The following is an 18,557-nucleotide window of genomic DNA, read 5'->3' as shown; positions in this document are numbered from 1 at the left end:
TAGGGAATGGGAAGATTCTATGCAGAAGATCTACAGTAAAGCAGAAAGAGACACAGAGTAGCTTTGGGATAATTCTTTTTCCCTTGTTCTAATGAAGTTTCTTGTCAGCATCAGAAGAAAGTGACTCTTTCTGGGATTCTTTACCATACAACACCTGGCAGAGGAGACAGGAACCAAGATACCAACCTTCAAGAGCTTGGTGAACACCCAAGGTGCCACATGCAAAGCAAAAGCAGGATTAACAGATGAGCTAGAATAGCAGATACTTCATATCAATTGTATGCAGTGTTGTTTAACCACGTTGGTTCCAAGATATTAGAGAGACAAGGTGGATGAAGTAATATCTTTTACTTGACCAACTTCTGTTGGTGAGCTTATCTCTCTCACCAACAGAAGCTGGTCCAATAAAAGATATTACCGCATCCACTTTGTCTCTCTTTTATATCAATTGTTATTTTCAGACTGTGGAAGACAATATTCTGAGGATGAAGAGCACAGAATCAGTTCTGAGGAAAGATTGTAGCATTTGGGGTCACCTTGAGAAATCTAATCCTACACAAATGACAGCCTGTGTACTAGCCATGGGAATGGAGACAATTGCAGTCTTTCCTCCTAAACTGCACTAAGGAAGAGCTATTATTAACATTTATATGGTAGTAGTGCTTAAAGGCCATAACCAAGTTGGACCCCACTGTGCTAGGCAAGGTACAAACAAATAATAAATTACAGTCCCTGTGCCAGTTTATAATCTAAAAAAGACAAGGTACAATAGGTGGATGAGATGAACAAATTCATTGGAATGGGGGAGACAAAAAAAAATAAATGTACTGGGTACCAAAGTGAGTAAATGAGGGCTAAATGACCTGCTACAAGACATTACCATGTAACCCTTTTAACTTTGCCTATTATTCTAATCTCTAACAGGAAAGCAACAAGTTCTCATAGTAAAATACTTGCGAGAAGGATCTCTAAAAAAGACTCAGATTGAGCAGAGAGAGAATTCAGACATGGCATAAAGGCCTAAAAGGGGAGGGTATGGAGGTGCACCATAACATTTAACTGGAGGGCTGTGTCCTTCTCAGTTATCAAGGACCCAGTAGTCCAGGGTAATGGAAAGCCATACTGGAAGTAAATGGGATAACAATCCTCAAAAGAGTGGGAAAAATAAATTAAAAAGTGGTTCTGTGGCCTTGGGTGCCACTGCAAAGCTGGGGGAGTGGGGAAACTGGGCTAAAGATACAGTGAGAGTTGGACATTCACACTGCTTAAAACCTTCAAATTGCCAAGATCAGTATCCCAGGTAACAATTACATAGACAAACATATTACTTTTATCTCCACTGCCACTTTCATGTTCTTCTCCGTTTCCTCCTCTTTCTTCATCACCGTCCGACTCCTCGATATCTTGAATAACTATTCTTTTTCCTTTGGTGTGAGTCTCAGATACAGGCTCTAAATCTTTCAGCTTCTGCTCAATATCTGACAGATTTTTCTGCAGTATAGCAATAATAGCAATTTTAAAAGTCTTTAAAAAATTAGCATTTAGATAGTGCTTTACCTTTGCAAAGCACTTTCCATTGTCTAAATAATGCCTACAACACACCTCTGAAATAATTACTCAGTATTACCTTAAAAATAAGAAAACAGAGATAGGTTAAATGACTTCAAGACTATATAGTGAGTCCGTTTCAGAACTGGGATTAGGACTAAACTGTTTCTGGCTGCCATTCCAATGCTATATCCAATGCCTACTGCATATACATATTATACAAATCCATAGGTACCATTTGTTAATAAATTCTTTGGAACATAGATTGTGTCTACCTACCTCTGTGTGTAGACAGTGCAACATTGACAATGGAACTAACTGGCACAGTCTACAAAGACAATGGATTACTACACTGGAACTTTAGAAAAGGTCTAAAAATAGTTTAATCAAAATCCACAGTACAGAGAGCCCAATGTCTGCTAGGGACTTTTGTTTTCTTTTCAAATAGTTAAACTAACAGCTAGGATCAACCATAGGAAATGATAATTTCTTGCAGAGTCTAGCAGAAGCACACTGCTGACTGATGAAAAGTAATGCTGGTCTTACAAGAGCTACAATTCTCCCATTTATTTCATTATCATAACTATATGAAAAATACCAGAGGAATTCTAAAGCTGCTAATTTCTGTTTGTAAAAAGCTTCTAAAAGGCCAGATTTGACATATGTCCTAGAGGTTACAGCTAATTATTAGAATTCAAGAACTTTGTTCCCATTATCAAATGAGTCATTAATTGCATACTCTCAGGCAAGCCACTTAACTTAATTAACCCAATTGTAAAACATGCTAAAGCAAGACTTCTCTGCAAAGCAAATGCTGCATTTGAGTAGAGCTATCCTGAGTATAGATTTTCTTCAACCTACCATAGACATTCTGAGATTACCAGAGGAGAATGCCCCTTTGTGGATTACACACATTTTTGACTACACTCACTTTCTCTACACTAAGTCTCTACTAAAGAAAAGTAAGAGAAAGTGTGTTTTCAAAAGAAAAAACAAAACACCTTATTCTGCTAAAGAAATGAGTGCAATATCTTATACTCTTTCTAATACTTAATGCTCGTTTAACTTCTGATGTTTAAATGGTGCTGTTAAGCAAAGTAACAATTTTATTTGAAATGATGAACTTGTGATTTACCTGATACCTAAATGACGACTTGATGTCACCATTACCACACAAACAAAAATAAAATCTAGCAATTTTCTGGCTAACTTTTTGCATTTTCTATCATTTGCCACATTCCTATTTAATCCTAAGAAAACATTACTGTATTACTGTGGAGATTTGTGATAGTAACTCCTCACTTAACGTCGTCCCAGTTAACGTTGTTACGTCGCTGATCTATTAGGGAACATACTCCTTTAAAGTTGTGCAATGTTTGCTTATAACATTGTTTTGGGTTGAAACTAGGGTGGGCTGGCAGCCCCCTCTATTAGCTCCCCTCCACACACACACCCAGCGCCTCCCGCCCGCGGCCTCCGCAGATCAGCGCCTCCCCCATCCTGAACGTGGTGAAACAGCTGTTTCGTTGTGTTCAGGAGGCATGGGGGGGGGGAGAGGGGGGGAAGCACTGCTCCGGGGGGCCCACCAGTGGGTGGGAGGCACGGGGGGTGGAGGGGAGCTGATGGGGGGCTGCCGGACCACCCTGGTTCCAAGCCCCCACCCACTAGCTACGATGGGCTGCTCTTCCAGAGAATCCCGCAAGTAGTGGACAAAGTACCATACTAGCAGGCAATGAAAAAAATTTCCCTGGAACCTAACCCCCCCCATTTACATTAATTCTTACGGGAAAATTGGATTCGCTTAACATCATTTCACTTAGTCGCATTTTTCAAGAACACAACTACAACATTAAGCGAGGAATTACTGTAATGAGATTGAGGCACAATAGAACCTTGCTAATTTGCACTGATGGTTAGTCACGGCACTCAAGCCAACAGCCTCCTGGTATACACAAGAAGGCTGCAGGCTGGGCCTTGACAGTGAAGGAACTTCAGTTCTTGAGCAAACTTTCTACCCTGGTCCAACAAAACCCTTTGTTTGTTGACTTTAAGGGCATACTGGAAAGGACATTCTATTCTTCGGGACTTGGAGACAAGGGTGGTTAACTGTTATGAATTTATTCTGTAAGTTTTATGTTTTCATACTGTGTGTGGATTTAGGGCCTGATCCTGTGAGGCTGCAAAGTAGCCTGGTGCATTCCAACCCATGAAAGTCAATGGGAGTTGACGGTGCTCAACACATCTCCAGAGATGCTCAGAACCTTATTGGATGATCAGAACATTAAAGCCTATAAAAATAACTGGAAACTCCTTATTTTGGGAAATTAATAAGTAAAATTAAACAAGGAGATATGAAATCTTAGTAACATCAGATCTAGCCACAGTTGTTTCTACCAAATCTTTGCTGAGAAGAGGAGGAAGACTGTCATTGTGTGTATGTGAAATACAGAGAAAGCAGAACAGTAAAGTGTGAATTATTGAGGTTTAATTTTTACTGTTATTGATAATTCCTAGTAAAATGTAAATATTAATAATGGTAAGGAGACAAGATAACAAGCTTTAGTTTTTGGAAAGAACTCTCAGAAATGATTCAGCAATGCCTCCTCTACAACTGACTATATCAGAGGTTCTCAAATTGTGGTCTGTGGACCACACTCCATTCAGGTGGTCCACGGATAGTTCCCTCTAAGGTGCGCACCTGGGCAGCCACACGAGAGAATGAAGGGCCACCCACCTAATTAGGGTGCTCCACAAACGTGGCTCTACGGGAATGAAGACGCACATGTGAGGTGGTGGCCTTGGGGGGATTAGGGTGTAGGTGGGAGCGGGCAGTGGGGTGAGAAGAGGGTGTGTGCTGAATTTGGGATGTGAAGGGCTGCAGCGGCCAGAGAAAGAGGCGACTTTCCCCAGCTCCAGGGCTGCAGCTGCCGGGGAGAGACCCCCCTCCTTCCCAGCCCCAGTTCAGGGACTACCGCGGCAGGGGAGAGATGGCACATCCATTGCATTAGAAAGATAAGACTACTGATATTAAAATGTGAGTTGTGTGCTTTTATTTGTAGAGCAAAAAAAAACTTTAATTATTATTAAGGGTTTTTTTTATATAGCGCTTTTATCCAAAGCACTTTACAATAGTTAGCTAATGGTACAAACAACATTTGGAAAGATCATTAAGTGGTCTGCCAAGACACTCAGCAATTTTCAAGTGGTTCGCGGAAAAAAAAAGTTTGAGACCCACTGGACTGTAAGACTAGGCACATAAATCAGTCATACATTTTTATTATAATTACCATCTCATCTGTAGTCACAAACAGGATTATATTGTTTAGGTCCTTTTTTTAAAATAGTCATTTAAAATATGTATTATATATTAACATTTTAACAAGTATTTTAAGATAGAATCTTTTATGGTTCATATCTCATACTGTATTTGCCATTATAAAAAAGTAGAAGCCCAGACCTCAACATAAAGTAAATTCATTCAGAAAAGTGAAGTCAGTGAGCCAAACAGAACTTTTCAGTGGTGTTTGCCTGAATAAAAAGTGACTAGATATACATCCATTATAATACTATAGTATATCACTTTTATCTTACATCAAACACATAATACAAGCAACATGCATCTTGTTCTATAAACACACCTTCATTCTAGAAATACACAGAGTTACTTGTCTTTACCTTAGCTATGGCATTTTCTGGTTCAACATGTAATACTTTGGCCAAGTCCTCTATAGCTGCCTGGTAATTCTGTAGATGCTTGTGTACAGTGGCACGGCGCATAAGAGCTACAAATTAACAAACACACTATTTATATTGTATTGTTCTAAATTATACTGCAGACTACAATTAATTCACATTCAATCAGAGAAAGTACAATGTGGAGTACAAAACAATTCTGCATTAAATTTCATAAAGCCTTGCATCCACTTCATAATGGCTATGTATTAAGTTACTGATTTTTTGTAATCACATAATTTGATATGTCATACCCTACATTTATATGGTGATACATGAATTATCATTCCTCTTAATAATTTTCCAATTTGTCCCACTCTCTCCATAGAAGTTTAGTTAGCTATTTACAAATACTTATCTTAGTAAGAAAGCATGCACCAAGCACCTTTCACTGTTGTTTTAATGCAGCTGTTAAGCTTGTTAAAAGAGGTGCTTTTCTGTGAATATTAGGAGACAGTGCATGTCACCAATATGATGTGGCTAACAATCATCGTTTTGAAAGCATGATCTGACCACACACCATCATCCTATTGTCACTTCAGCCCAATCTTAGGATCTTGGATCAAAGATAGGCAGGACAAAACTGTACAAATCCCCAAACTGCCATTTAAACTAGCATAGGCGGAGCTAATCTGGGACTATTTTTCCCCACATTTGAGGTCTGACAACTGAAGTCAAAGGAAAGATCTCCCATTGATGTCAATGGATGATAAACCAGGCCTGTGTTTCCCCCCAGCCCCCCACCCCGAAAAAAGACTTTTCTCTAGAAATAAAATTCTGAGAAATGCAAGTTTACATCTCACCTTTTAGGTTGCCAGGCTCCAAATCTAACACTTTCTCACAATCCTGGAAAGCATTATGCCAGTTTTGAAGTTTGATTTCTGCTTGAGCTCTGTTATTATATGCTGCCACAGTGGGCAATACTGATATGCTCCTGCAAAAGACAAGACAAAGTGAGCTGTATGCTAGAAAGAAAACAAAAGTATACAAAAACTTAAAGTTAGTTTTAAATTGTAAAGAGTTATAATAAAATTAAAATCACTAAGCAATGCAATTTCAACTAGAGGACTGTGAAACAGAATGCAAGATCAATTTATTTTAAAATCATGGCAACATAGAACTGCACCAGAGCATGCTCTGTACAAAAGTGATGCACCTCTTAAAACAATTTAGAGAACTTTGAGGCTCCTCGTCTCTTATTAAATCTTTCTTGTAAATTATGGTGACTAAAACAAAACCTACTTTTTATTTTCAATTTGGAGTGGTAGGGCTGGATAGATGGTATATAGGAGGAAAAAAGATGGACATGCAGTATAGAATAATCAGGTTATAGTGACCTTATTCTATATGGCTGTATACTAGATAGGACTGTAGTCACTTAAAATTGCTATCAATCCACTCTAAAACACATTTTATTCAAATTTTATGAATTTATAAACTTAAGTAAATAATAATTGCCATACTGGATCAGACCAATAGTCCATTCAGCATACTATCTTGTCTCTGACCAATGCCAGATGTTTCAGATGAAGGTGGGAAAAAATAAAAACTAAACAAAACATTGTGGTCAAATGTGGGGAAGTTTCTTCTAACCCTGCAAATTAGCGGTTAGCTCAGGCCCTGAAGAATGAGAGCTTATGTTCCTTCTAATAAACAAACAAATAAATAAATATCTTATATAATGCAACTGTGGATGTTCTTGATATCCATATTATACCCCAAAAAACTACAGTAAAAGAACATTAAGGTTCCAAAGTCAAGCACTCAAAAGATAGAAAACACCAGAATTAAGGTTGCCTGTGTATGCATTATGATTACTACTTTAATTATGTGATCACATACTATTTTTGCCTCATTCAGTGTAAAGGATGAATGATGTTCACCGAATGGGTATCTAGTCAATATTTATTTTTATCCTCATCATTTCATATGTAGCCCCACACTTTATTTATTGCAAACCATTCTACACTGAATACAGAATTAATTTCCTCATAGACTTTTCTGTGAGATCATAGCGTCTTACTGCTTTACATACATTAACAGATTTATCCTCTCAACACCCTTGTGAGAGGAGGTAGTATAATTATCCAAATTTTACACATAGGGAACTGAGGCACAGAAATTAAGACCAAAATGTCCACAAATTTTTGATGTCCAATTTAGGAAACCTAGGGCCTGACTTTTTTTTTAATGTGCTAATAAATGGTAAGCAATTATATGTTCAGAGCAGAATTCCCACTGACTTCAGTTGCAGCAGTGAGTGCTCAGCATCACTTCCACAAATCAGACTAGGTGTTGCAAGTTGCATAACCACAAAATGAGGAACACACAGTGGCCACCTGTGAAAATTTTGGTTTATAGACTTGCTCAGCATCACACACGACATTTGTGGCAGAGGCAAAGTGAGAATCCAACTTCAGAGTACCATTCGACTGCCTTAACCACAAGACTATACTTTATCTTCCTGCATTTCCCTGCCACACATCTTCCAACTTTTGTAACAAATGAGGCAGGAGGCCCACAAACAACAACAACTTCATTCACTACACAACAGGATTCATTTTCAGAGCATAGTCTATCCCGTACACTTAAGGAGGAAGAGATCCTGTGGAAACCCAGCGTTATTTTGTATCCCAATCTTAATATTTTTGCATTCTTGACCAGTACAGATCACTTAGAGGATGTTCTAATGGAGCTGTCCACAATAATGCTCCGTCATTTTCCTAAGTAGTTAATACTTACATTAGAACCCAACAGTGTGTATTACTAGTTGAAACTGTTCCTACCAATACATAACATGTTGCATTTATCAACAATGAATTTCATTTGGCATCATGCAGTTCTTTTACTGTATATACTCGTTCGTAAGCCAAATATTTTTGGTAAAAAAATGACACATCAAAGAGCAGGGGTTGGCTTATAAACGGGTCTACACCAAAATTTGATGATTTTAAACTCTATGGAATCATTGAATTGAATATCTAATACATTGTCATTTTGTTTACCTGGAGCGTTTGCAGGCATGGAGCCCCTCGGCTCCCTGTGGCCACGGTTCGCCGTTCCCAGCCAATGGGAGCTGAGGGGCTTGGAGCCAAAGTTTGCCGACTCATTTATTGATGTCAATACTGCAGCCTTTTAAAGTTGCAAAGGCTTTATTTAGTGTACTAGACTGGCTTGAAAGGAATACTAAAAGAGCAGTGCTGCAGATCTGTGTGACGTTTGACCAATGCATTTCACAAAATGCTATGCCTTACAAACCAATCAGAAACATACAATGAATGATAGTACTATAGCACTGGTGTCAGTCCACTACTGTGTAATTTGATCTCTTCATGCATTTCTACCAATGGACCTCATAAGTCTCGAGCCAATATGAAAATATAACATGCAGAATCAAAGGAATCTCTAATAAAATTGAAATAGCCTGTTATCCCCAAAGACATGCCAATCTACAGGGCTGCTTTGAAATAAACAAAGAACAATAATAATTTGACAATGATAAAGCAGGTGACATTCCTATATAAAGTCCTATAAAATCTATAACTACAATAATAATCTATTTTCATACTAGTATTTAAAATGAACAACGGTGAAATCAAAAGAAAAAGGTCTGCTTATCACGCAGCGTTCAAGCTTAAAGTTGTTGAATATGCAGAAGCAAACAATAATTGCGCCGCTGCTCATGAATTCTGTATCAATGAGAAGCAAGTAAGAGAATGGCGAAAAAATAAAACACTAAAAGACATGCCAAGAAGCAAGAAAAAATGTCCAACGAGGTGTGCTTCATTTCCTGAACTAGAGAAAGATCTCAATAATTGGGTTGTTGAATGTTGACAAAATGGGTACATTGTCACTAGAACTGGAATTCGTCTGCATGCTCTGCAAATGTCGAAAGACGACAAATACAAGTCAGTAAAGCCGTCAATATTTGTTGCATCAGCGGGTTGGTGTACTCGCTTCATGAACCGTCATGGTCTCTGTCTTCGTCAGCGAACAAAGATAGCGCAAAAGCTGCCGAGAGATCTGGAAGAAAAAAATCGAATCTTTCCAAAGGTTTATTATAAAATATCGAAAGGGATATGCATTTGAACTGTCACAAATAGGAAATATGGACAAAAGACCAATGACATTCGATCTCCCGAGCAACAGAACAGTAACCAGTGTTGGTTCAAAAATAGTTTTAATTAAAACCACTGGCCATGAAAAAATCCATTTTACAGTGGTTTTATCGTGTTTGGCAAATGGATCAAAGCTCCCTCCTGTTGTTATTTTTAAAAGAAAAACCTTGCCTAAAAACATGAAATTTCCTGCTGGTGTCATCGTACGTGCACGCGAAAAGGGATGGATGGATGAAAGTGGGACTAATGAATGGCTGGAAAAAGTGTGGAATAAGAGACCAGGAGCACTTTTCAAGAAACCTGCTATGCTCGTTTCGGACATGTGCAGGGCACACAAGACAGAAGAGGTGAAAAATGTGGCCAAAAATATGAAAACTACTTTGGCTGTAATACCTGGAGGCTTAACTTCAGTTCTACAACCGCTTGAGGTCTGCCTAAACAAACCCTTTAAAGACAGGCTACACAAAATGTAGTCTGAATGGATGTGCTCAGGCATGGCGAAGTTGACAAAAGGCGGGAATCTTATGAAGCCCGAAATCAATCTGGTTGCCCAGTGGATCAAGGACGCGTAGGTGTTCATTCCCTTGGAAATGATAGAAAAATCATTTAGGAAATGCTGTATCAGCAATGTACTCGACGGGTCAGAAGATGATGCCATATTTGATGATGACACAACAGAGGCTGATGATGAGAAGGAATCTGAGTCTGAAGACGACACTGCCGACATCTACGATGACAATTCAGGTGCAGCTGTGACTGAAGCCGAGTTTAATAAACTGTTTGGTGAATCAGAGACTGATTCAGACTTTGAAGGATTTTAAGACTTTTTAAAGTCTCATATTGTTCTAAGTTACTTGTTTTAAATATCCATTTACTGATTTTAAATATTGACTGTAATTTTGAAGGTGAATACATATTTGTTCAGTTGTTATTATAACAACAACAACAGGTTTTTCATTAGATTACATTAAAATAATTAAATAAATAAAAAAATTAATTAATTAATGGAGATATCCCATCTCCTAGAACTGGAAGGGACCTTGAAAGGTCATCAAGTCCAGCCCCCTGCCTTCACTAGCAGGACCACGTACTGATTTTGCCCCAGATCCCTAAATGGCCCCCTCAAGGATTGAACTCACAACCCTGGGTTTAACAGGCCAATGCTCAAACCACTGAGCCATCCCATCCCTCCCCCCTCAGCTCCTAGTGTCCACGGTTTGCTGTTCCCAGACACTTCCCGCAGCTCCCATTGGCTGGGAACGGCAAACCGCGGACACTGGGAGCTGAGGAGCTTCATGCCTGCAGATGCTCTAAGTAAACAAAAAGTCCCAACCCGCCAGCGGCTTACCCTAACGGGCCAGGAGCCAAAGTTTGCCAACCCCTGAACTATAGGGTCGGCTTATGAAAGGGTCTTACAGTTTTTGCTATTTTTACCTAACCGTCTTGGGGGGTTGGTTTATAAATGAACAGGCTAATGAACGAGTATATACGGTACTTTCGTGAGGTCCCTCTGGAGTCTCCTCTAGCCTTGAATAACCTAAATAGTTTTGTGTCATCTGCAAATTTGGCCACCTCACTCTTCACCCATTTTTCCTGGTTGCTTATACATCGTTAATCAACATGCAGAATCTTGAGATACCCCAATGTAAATTCTTTTGCCATTTTAGAAAGTTGATCATTTGTTGCTTCAACAAGAAAGACCCTGAACTAGATTGATATATACATAATATTAATTAATAATTACAAGTTTTAAATAATGGTTCACATGGCATTAACTCACCGAGTGTAATATGTCACTGCTTCTTTATAATCCCCAATGGCAAAGGCTTCATTACCTTTTTCTTTTTCACGATTAGCAATAAAATTTCTCTCTTTCTTAGTCATACCTAGAACATAATAGTTTGCTGTTTTTATATCTAAAAGTTAACAGATGCAAAATATGACATTTTAACACAGAAGTATTTTAAATTAATTATATTGTGTACATTGGTTTTAAAAGTTATCAAAAGAGTGGACCACAAGACAACCTCTCTATTAAGACATGGTCCATGTTATTAAAAAAAGTGTGAAAACTCCAAAAGTGAAATAAAAAAAGGAAACTTTATCAGTATGTGTATATTTCAGGATAAAAGATTTTATGTGGATATTTTGTATTTAGCAACGTTCAAGTGACTAGAACACATTTTTCGAGACTCTTTTCAGTGGAAAAATTGTACTGAAATTTTCTAGGATGAACAGAGTCCAAGGGTAGACAAAATTGAGTATGCATTCGAAAAGGAATACTTGAAAAATCTGTGCCTCTTGGCTTAAGACTTAAGACCCTTGCCATCCTCCATGCCACCAATAAAATCTTAGTTGCTTATACTAGAGTTTAAATAAGTAAATAAAGTGAGCATTGGGATGCCCTATAACAAGTTCTCTCTGTATATACATTATATACAACAAGCAGGAAACAATGGGCTTAGTGTCTTTGCAATTTTCTTCCATTATGAATTATTAAACACACAGTATAATATATACAAAACATTAAACTTATTGTTAAGCTATTTCTATTTCAAATTCTCTTTTGGTAGAGAAGACTATGTGCTTTCACTTTGATAAACTAACTATGTAGAAAAACGTTTTCAGCTGAACAATTGATCCTTCTGCATCTGTAGTAGAAGCTAGCATGTTTGGAATAACTACCACTAGCACTCCAGAAGGATCATTTGTTTGGGCTAAAACCTGTTTTTCGCTTTGCTAGGACAAGCTTCTATTATCTGGCCATCTGAGGAAATGGGTCAACATGTTGAAAGGTGATGGGAAGCCAAGTCATCAGAGGAAGGAAGCTGGATGGTTGAGAAGGAGAATAAAGTTCTCAGCAGACCAATTCAGGGTTGATCCAAGCAAGCCTTAAGCTTCACATTAACTTGCAACTATTAATAGACAGTAAGCAGAACTAGGCTTTCTCACTATTGCATGGTAGGCAATAAGCCATCATGTATGTACTGTCTCCAATTATTTTTATTCAGATAATTTAAAGACAACTGTGGTTTCAATACTCTTTGAAACCATCCTTAAATACCTTTAAACTACACACACAGCATACCAACATGCATGAGCAATGCTACAACAACCAAGTAGTATCAGCATTATAGAAGAAAAATAAAAATCTGTTTCAAGCTTCCACTGATTTGTTTTTTTATAAACAGTAAGAGGAAAAGTGATTTTAAGCTCTATGAGAATATCATAATTACGCCCTGATACACTTTATGTTTTGTTTACAATGGGACAAATCAATCTTGATGTTGTATTTTTCTTCACCATCCCCAGCCCCAATTTCATAAGCTTATATTTAAAGCAAATCTTTTTCAATAAGCATTATTAGAAGGCGTATCACAATTTCTGCAAAATGGCCATTTTCTGGGCTGACTTACTAAGAACATGGTTTATTTTTATTTTCTGTGATGGCTGAAAAAAGCAAGGAAGAGATATATAGCAAAAGCACATTTTTCCTCTATAATGTTTCTTCAATTTGCATGAACATTCTACTGAGCAATGTTAATTCTATATCTAATCAAAGAAAAGACAATTTTGATACTAAGTCATCATTTACCTGTTGTCTCTATTTTCTTTTCAATTACGGGTAAATTTGAACTAATATTGAAACATGCTTTTGAATTATTTTCTTCATAGACCTCATCAACTTTTGAACACTCCTTTTCCACATCAAACCTTAAAGTAAAAAAATATATAAATCTATATTGCATACACACAGTAAAATGCAGCAAAACAAGATTTCTTTACCCACAGAACAACATACTATATTTCAGATATAAACTAAATTGGGTACAAAGATTCTGTCAATCTGTTCAACAATCCAAAATTATTCAGGGAAAAAACACACAATTTTTTAAACAATTTATATTTCCTTTGTGTGTGTTTTCTTCCATGCTGTCCACTCCAAATACTCTTCAAACCCAGTACAGCATTCTAAGAATCAGGCAAAATTCAAGAAACAGTGTTTTAAAGGGCCAACCCTAAAAGATACTGAGCACTTATAACTCCCACTGAAGACAACTGGAGTTGCAGGTACTTTTCACTTCTCAGGAACAGACATAAAGTGATTAAATATTGTAACTGGAAGACCAGAGGGAAAAAAACGGTTACCTACCTTTTCGTAACTGTTGTTCTTCAAGATGTGTTGTTCATGTCCATTCCATTTTAGGTGTGCGCATACCCACGTGCACAGTTGTTGGAGATTTCTGCCTTAGCAGTATCCGTATAGCCAGCTGTGGTGTCCTCTGGAATGGCACTCCCATGTGGCAGCATATCAGGTGCCGCTGGCCCTGCACCCTCTCAGTTCCTTCTTGCCAGCAACTCCAACCGAGGGGTAGGAGGGCGGGAAATGGTATAGACATGAGCAACACATCTTGAAGAAAAACAGTTATGAAAAGGTAGATAACCGTTTTTTCTTCGAGTGCTTGCTCATGTCGATTCCATTTTAGGTGACTCACAAGCAGAATCCACAGAGGTGGGCTCGGAGTTCACAGCTTAGCGGCTTGCAGTACTGCCCTACCAAAGCCAGCATCGTCCTGGGCCTGCTGGGTCAGTGCATAGTGGGACGAAAAGGTACGGACAAACAAGTGGCCACTTTACAGATGTCCTGGATAGGCACATGGGCCAGAAAGGCTGCCAAAGAGGTCTGCACCCTTGTAGAGTGGGCGGTGATGATCGCTGGGGGTGGCACCTTCGCTTGGTCATAGCAGAAGCGAATGCAGGCAGTGATCCAAGAAGAAATTCTTCGAGTGGCTACAGGGCAACCTTTCACGCTGTCGGCCACAGCAACGAATAATTATGTCGACTTGACATGACCAAGCCATTCCGTAATGTAAAAGGCCAGAGCCCTCCTGATGTCCAGGGCATGTAGCCTATGCTCCTCCTCCTCCGACTTATGCAGCTTCGGAAAGAAGACCAGTAAGTAAATGTCCTGGCTCAAATGAAACTGAGAGACTACCTTGGGAAGAAAAGGCAGATGCAGTCTTAGCTGGACCTTGTCCTTGTAGAAGGCCGTGTATGGCGGCTCCAAGGTGAGTGCCCGAATCTCAGATGTCGGCAGGCCGACATCACCGCAACCAGGAACACGACCTTTCAGGAAAGGAGGAGAGAGCAGAAAGCCAGAGGCTCGAAGAGAGGACCTGTGAGCTGCGACAGCACCAGATTCAAGTCCCACGGTGGGACAGGGTCCCTGACTTGCGTGTAGAGGCGCTCTAGGCCCTTAAGGAATCTGGTCATGATATCCTGAGCAAAAACTGACCTGCCTCGAACAGTGGGCGGAAGACTGAGATGGCCACTAAATGGACCTTGATTGATGAGCAGGACAAGCCCTGGATCTTAAGATGCAGGAGGTAGCGCAGAATAAGCCACAGCGAAGCCTGCTCAGGACAAACACCTTTGTCCGCAATCCAGCAGATGAACTATTTCCACGTGGTCAGGTATGTCGCTCTGGTGTACTGCTTCCTACTTCCCAACAGCACGTGCTGAACCTCAGCTGAGCACTGCTGTTCCTGCGCGTTTAGCCACGCAGCCGTCAGGCCATCAGATGTAACGCCGCCAGGTTGTGGTGCAAAAGACTGCCGTGGTTCTGGGACAACAGGTCTGACCTGGGCGGTAGCTGGAACAGGGTCGCCACTGAGAGGTCCAGCAGAGCGCTGAACCAGTGTTGGCGCGACCACGCCGGCGCTATGAGGATGACTCTCGCCTTGTCCTGTTTGATCTTCCTAAGGACCCTGGGTAGCAACGGCACCAGAGGGAAGGCATACATCAAAGCCCCCGACCACAGGAGCAGAAAGGCGTCCAACAGGGATCCTCTGTCCATGCCCCCAATCGAGCAGAAGACGTGGCATTTCCTTTTCTGCCGGGACGCGAACAGGTCCACCTGGGGAGTTCCCCACCTGAGGAAGATGGAACAGACCACCTCCAGATGAAGGGACCACTTGTGGCAAGATGAGAACACCCTGCTGAGGCGATCTGCCAAAGCGTTCTTGGTCCCTGGAAGGTGAGCGGCTACAAGATGGATGTTGTGCTGCAGACAGAAGTCCCAGAGCCAGAGGACTTCCTGGCAGAGGGCAGACGAACTGGCTCCACCCTGCCTGTTGATATAGAAGAATGTAGCCGTGTTGTCCATCAGGACCTCAACAACCCTGTCTTGAACCTGAGGTAGAAAGGCTTGGCAGGCTAGTCGAACCACCCTGAGTTCCCTGACATTGATATGCAGGGAACGATCGCGACTGGACCAACAACCCTGAGAGCTGAGAGTTCCCAGGTGGGCTCCCCATCCCAGGTCCGAGGCGTCGGAGACAATGGTCACTGATGAGGCCGAGGCTGCGAAGGGAACGCCTTCCAGCACCAATATGGGATCCTGCCACTAGAGGAAGGACAACAGTATGTTGTCCAGAATCCTGATCACATGGTCCATGCTGTGCCAGGTTGGGACACAGACCAATACCAACCACACCTGACGGGGTCTGAGGCAGAGTTGTGTGTGCCAGACCACATAAGTACATGCTGCCAGGTGGCCCAACAGTCTGAGTAATTTAATTTGATATACCGCCACATGGGAGCGCCACTGCCGGCCTTATGGATACCGCAAAGGCAGAAATCTCCGACAACTGTGCACGTGGGCATGCTCACACCTAAAATGGAATCGACATGAGCAAGCACTCGAAGAAGAAACAATGTTTCAGCCACCGCTCCATTGCTGCTTTCCCAAAGATCTTTCATTAATTAATTTCAAGTAAATGTTACAGTTGTAACACAATCCAACAAAAGAAAAGAAATGCAGTCAAAACCAAGTCATCCACTACCTACAAACAATGAAGACCATTTTAATTATAACTGGATGGGAAACAAATTTTTCCATCTTGCAAGAATTTTCAAGATTTCAAAACTTATTCCTGACCCAAATCAAGTCAATCTTGACAATTTTTTTTGAACCAAAAATTTAGAAAATTCAAATCAGAATTTTAAAAGAGTTTCACCTTAAATTAACTTAAATTTCAAAGTGAAAAGTCCTTTCAAACTAAAAAATGGAACTTTTTAATTTAGAAAATGTCAAAATGAGATTTTGACCGTTTGAATCTATTATTTTTCAAATGTTTTCAGAATGAGAAATTCATCAAAACTGGCTCTTTCCACAAACACTTTTGATTTTTACAAATTGGCATTTTTCTAAGAAAAAAAAATTTTGTTGAAAAATTTCCAACCAGCTCTAAAGGTAATTACTTTCTGTACACCCAATTAAATTCAAGGATTGGAAGACAGAACAGATAAGTAAAACTGCAATAAATATAAGAGATATTACACTGAAGTATTATAATACATCTTGTATTTTTCACAGCAATAAATATAGCAGCTCCTTTCTAGTGTGTAGGTGAACAAGGAAAATAAAAATCACCTGCTCCATTTATTCTTATGCAGGTTATTCTGTCCCAGGTTATTTGAAACTTAAATTGATTGACAAATCATTTTGCCACCGATTAGAGGGCATATGACAAAAGAGTGAATTTCTGTCAAAATTATCTTTTGGCAATATATTTTCTAGACCACATGTAAACACTAAGGCCCTGTTTTTGTAAGCACTTATGCACATAAGTACATTTTGTAAGATTAGAGCCTTATACAATGGTCAGATAGCGTATAAGGCCCTGCTCCTGCAACTAACTGACTGAGGGCAAACTGTTGTGCCTGAACCAAGCCCAAGTCTATGAAGTTAATGGAGCTCAGTGCAGGAGCAGGAATCCACCTGCTTGGTGTCTTAATGCAGAAATAGGACCTAATGCACACAAATACCACATTGAGGAACATAAAATAAATATCTCCTGTTTTGTTTTTAAAGTTAAGGTAAAAATCAGATATTAAATTTCCTTACTTGTTTTATTAATATCTCCTTAGACTTTAAAGTCTTAATGATTAAAAATGAAATTTGAAAAATTAAATTACTTCTTATTTATGTTGTGTGTTTACTTTCTGGCCTACATATCTAGCTTGAACAAATAAAATAGACTTTGCAGCTCACTTTTTGTTCTCAAGTACTGGCTCCATGCTACACTGTTTATATTGTAAAGAGAATGTTTATATTACATAAAAACACACCTGTATTCTTATAATTTCTTGCAATATATTATTATTGCATGAAACAGGTTTCTCTTTTAAAAAAATCTAAATTGGTACACATTACCTAGTAGAGTTCTATTACAAAAACAAAAAAGTTCAATACAAAATTAAAAGATGACGATTTAACATACTTGTCCCATTCCCTGTAATCTCGTGGTATATTTTTCTTCTTTCTTTGTTTATTTTCTTTGTTCTAAAAGGAAAAGAAAGCGGCTGAGAATTCATTGTTTAACAAATTCCCTGACTGGCAGTTTCGCTTTTTGTTCCCATAGTTATTCTCATCTGGGGTCAACACTATTCATGATTGGTCTCCAGCATATAGCTGTTTTCAAAACTTCACTAGTTTTCAAGACTTTCCTAGTTTTGACTTTTGTTTTAAGGGAAATCTGTGAGGTGTTTGATATACATGATTCCAACACTATGTACTCACTCATGTATCAATCATCAGGTTTCTTTTCAACCTGGAAGTCTTAAACTTAAAACTTAAGGACAAAGCACCCCAAATCACATGGTGAAACCCAAGGAAAGAAAACTCAGTGAGGTTTCACTTGTGCAGTTATCCCCATATTGTTCCAGCATGAGAAGGTGGAAACAGGGTTTGCCATCTTGTGGAATGAACCAGGGATCCAACCCCAAAAACCTAAGAGCCCTCAACAGACAGGCCCTCATGCTCTTGGGAACCTAGCTCCCACATCCAGAATTGCTGCCTCAATAGAAACACAATATCAGGGACACCTCAGCTGCTGATACCCCAAAACCTACCTTCACATTAACTTTCTTCTTGTAATTACACTGAACATAGGGGAAACAATTCAGAATCACTGTCCTGTACATACCCTACTTGAACTGGGCAGGAAACAGTTTTCCTTTCCCATAAACATTTTTGAAATTTCAGAAATTTTCCCTTTCTGCATTGGGACAAATCTGAGACCTTTCAAAGTTTTTTCACAACAAACGAGAGAGAGACCTGGCCTGAACCAGACAGAGCAGAGACTTGAACCTGGT

The 18,557-nt window shown here is 39.5% G+C and overlaps 1 protein-coding gene across 5 annotated transcripts in view; it reads right to left on the bottom strand.

Moving 5' to 3' along the window:
- The window catches only part of SPAG1 (sperm associated antigen 1), a 61,692-nt gene that overhangs the window by 36,404 nt on the left and 6,731 nt on the right, over nucleotides 1-18,557 (bottom strand). For 4 of the 5 annotated variants that reach the window (XM_026663400.2, XM_026663395.2, XM_026663390.2 and 1 more), the window contains exons 5-10: nucleotides 17,684-17,745; nucleotides 12,994-13,112; nucleotides 11,179-11,284; nucleotides 6,084-6,214; nucleotides 5,224-5,330; nucleotides 1,329-1,491 (exon numbers count right to left, since the gene is read on the bottom strand). In XM_026663400.2, coding sequence (XP_026519185.1) covers nucleotides 1,329-1,491; nucleotides 5,224-5,330; nucleotides 6,084-6,214; nucleotides 11,179-11,284; nucleotides 12,994-13,112; nucleotides 17,684-17,745 — 688 coding nt within the window. The remainder of the gene's footprint in view (nucleotides 1-1,328; nucleotides 1,492-5,223; nucleotides 5,331-6,083; nucleotides 6,215-11,178; nucleotides 11,285-12,993; nucleotides 13,113-17,683; nucleotides 17,746-18,557) is intronic. The other variant, XM_026663410.2, reaches the window with a different exon arrangement.

The sequence above is a fragment of the Terrapene carolina genome, unplaced genomic scaffold, assembly GCF_002925995.2.
Source record: "Terrapene carolina triunguis isolate 2854851 unplaced genomic scaffold, T_m_triunguis-2.0 Scaffold58, whole genome shotgun sequence".
Lineage (NCBI taxonomy): Eukaryota > Metazoa > Chordata > Testudines > Emydidae > Terrapene > Terrapene triunguis.
This window is presented reverse-complemented; position numbering and strand designations above follow the sequence as displayed.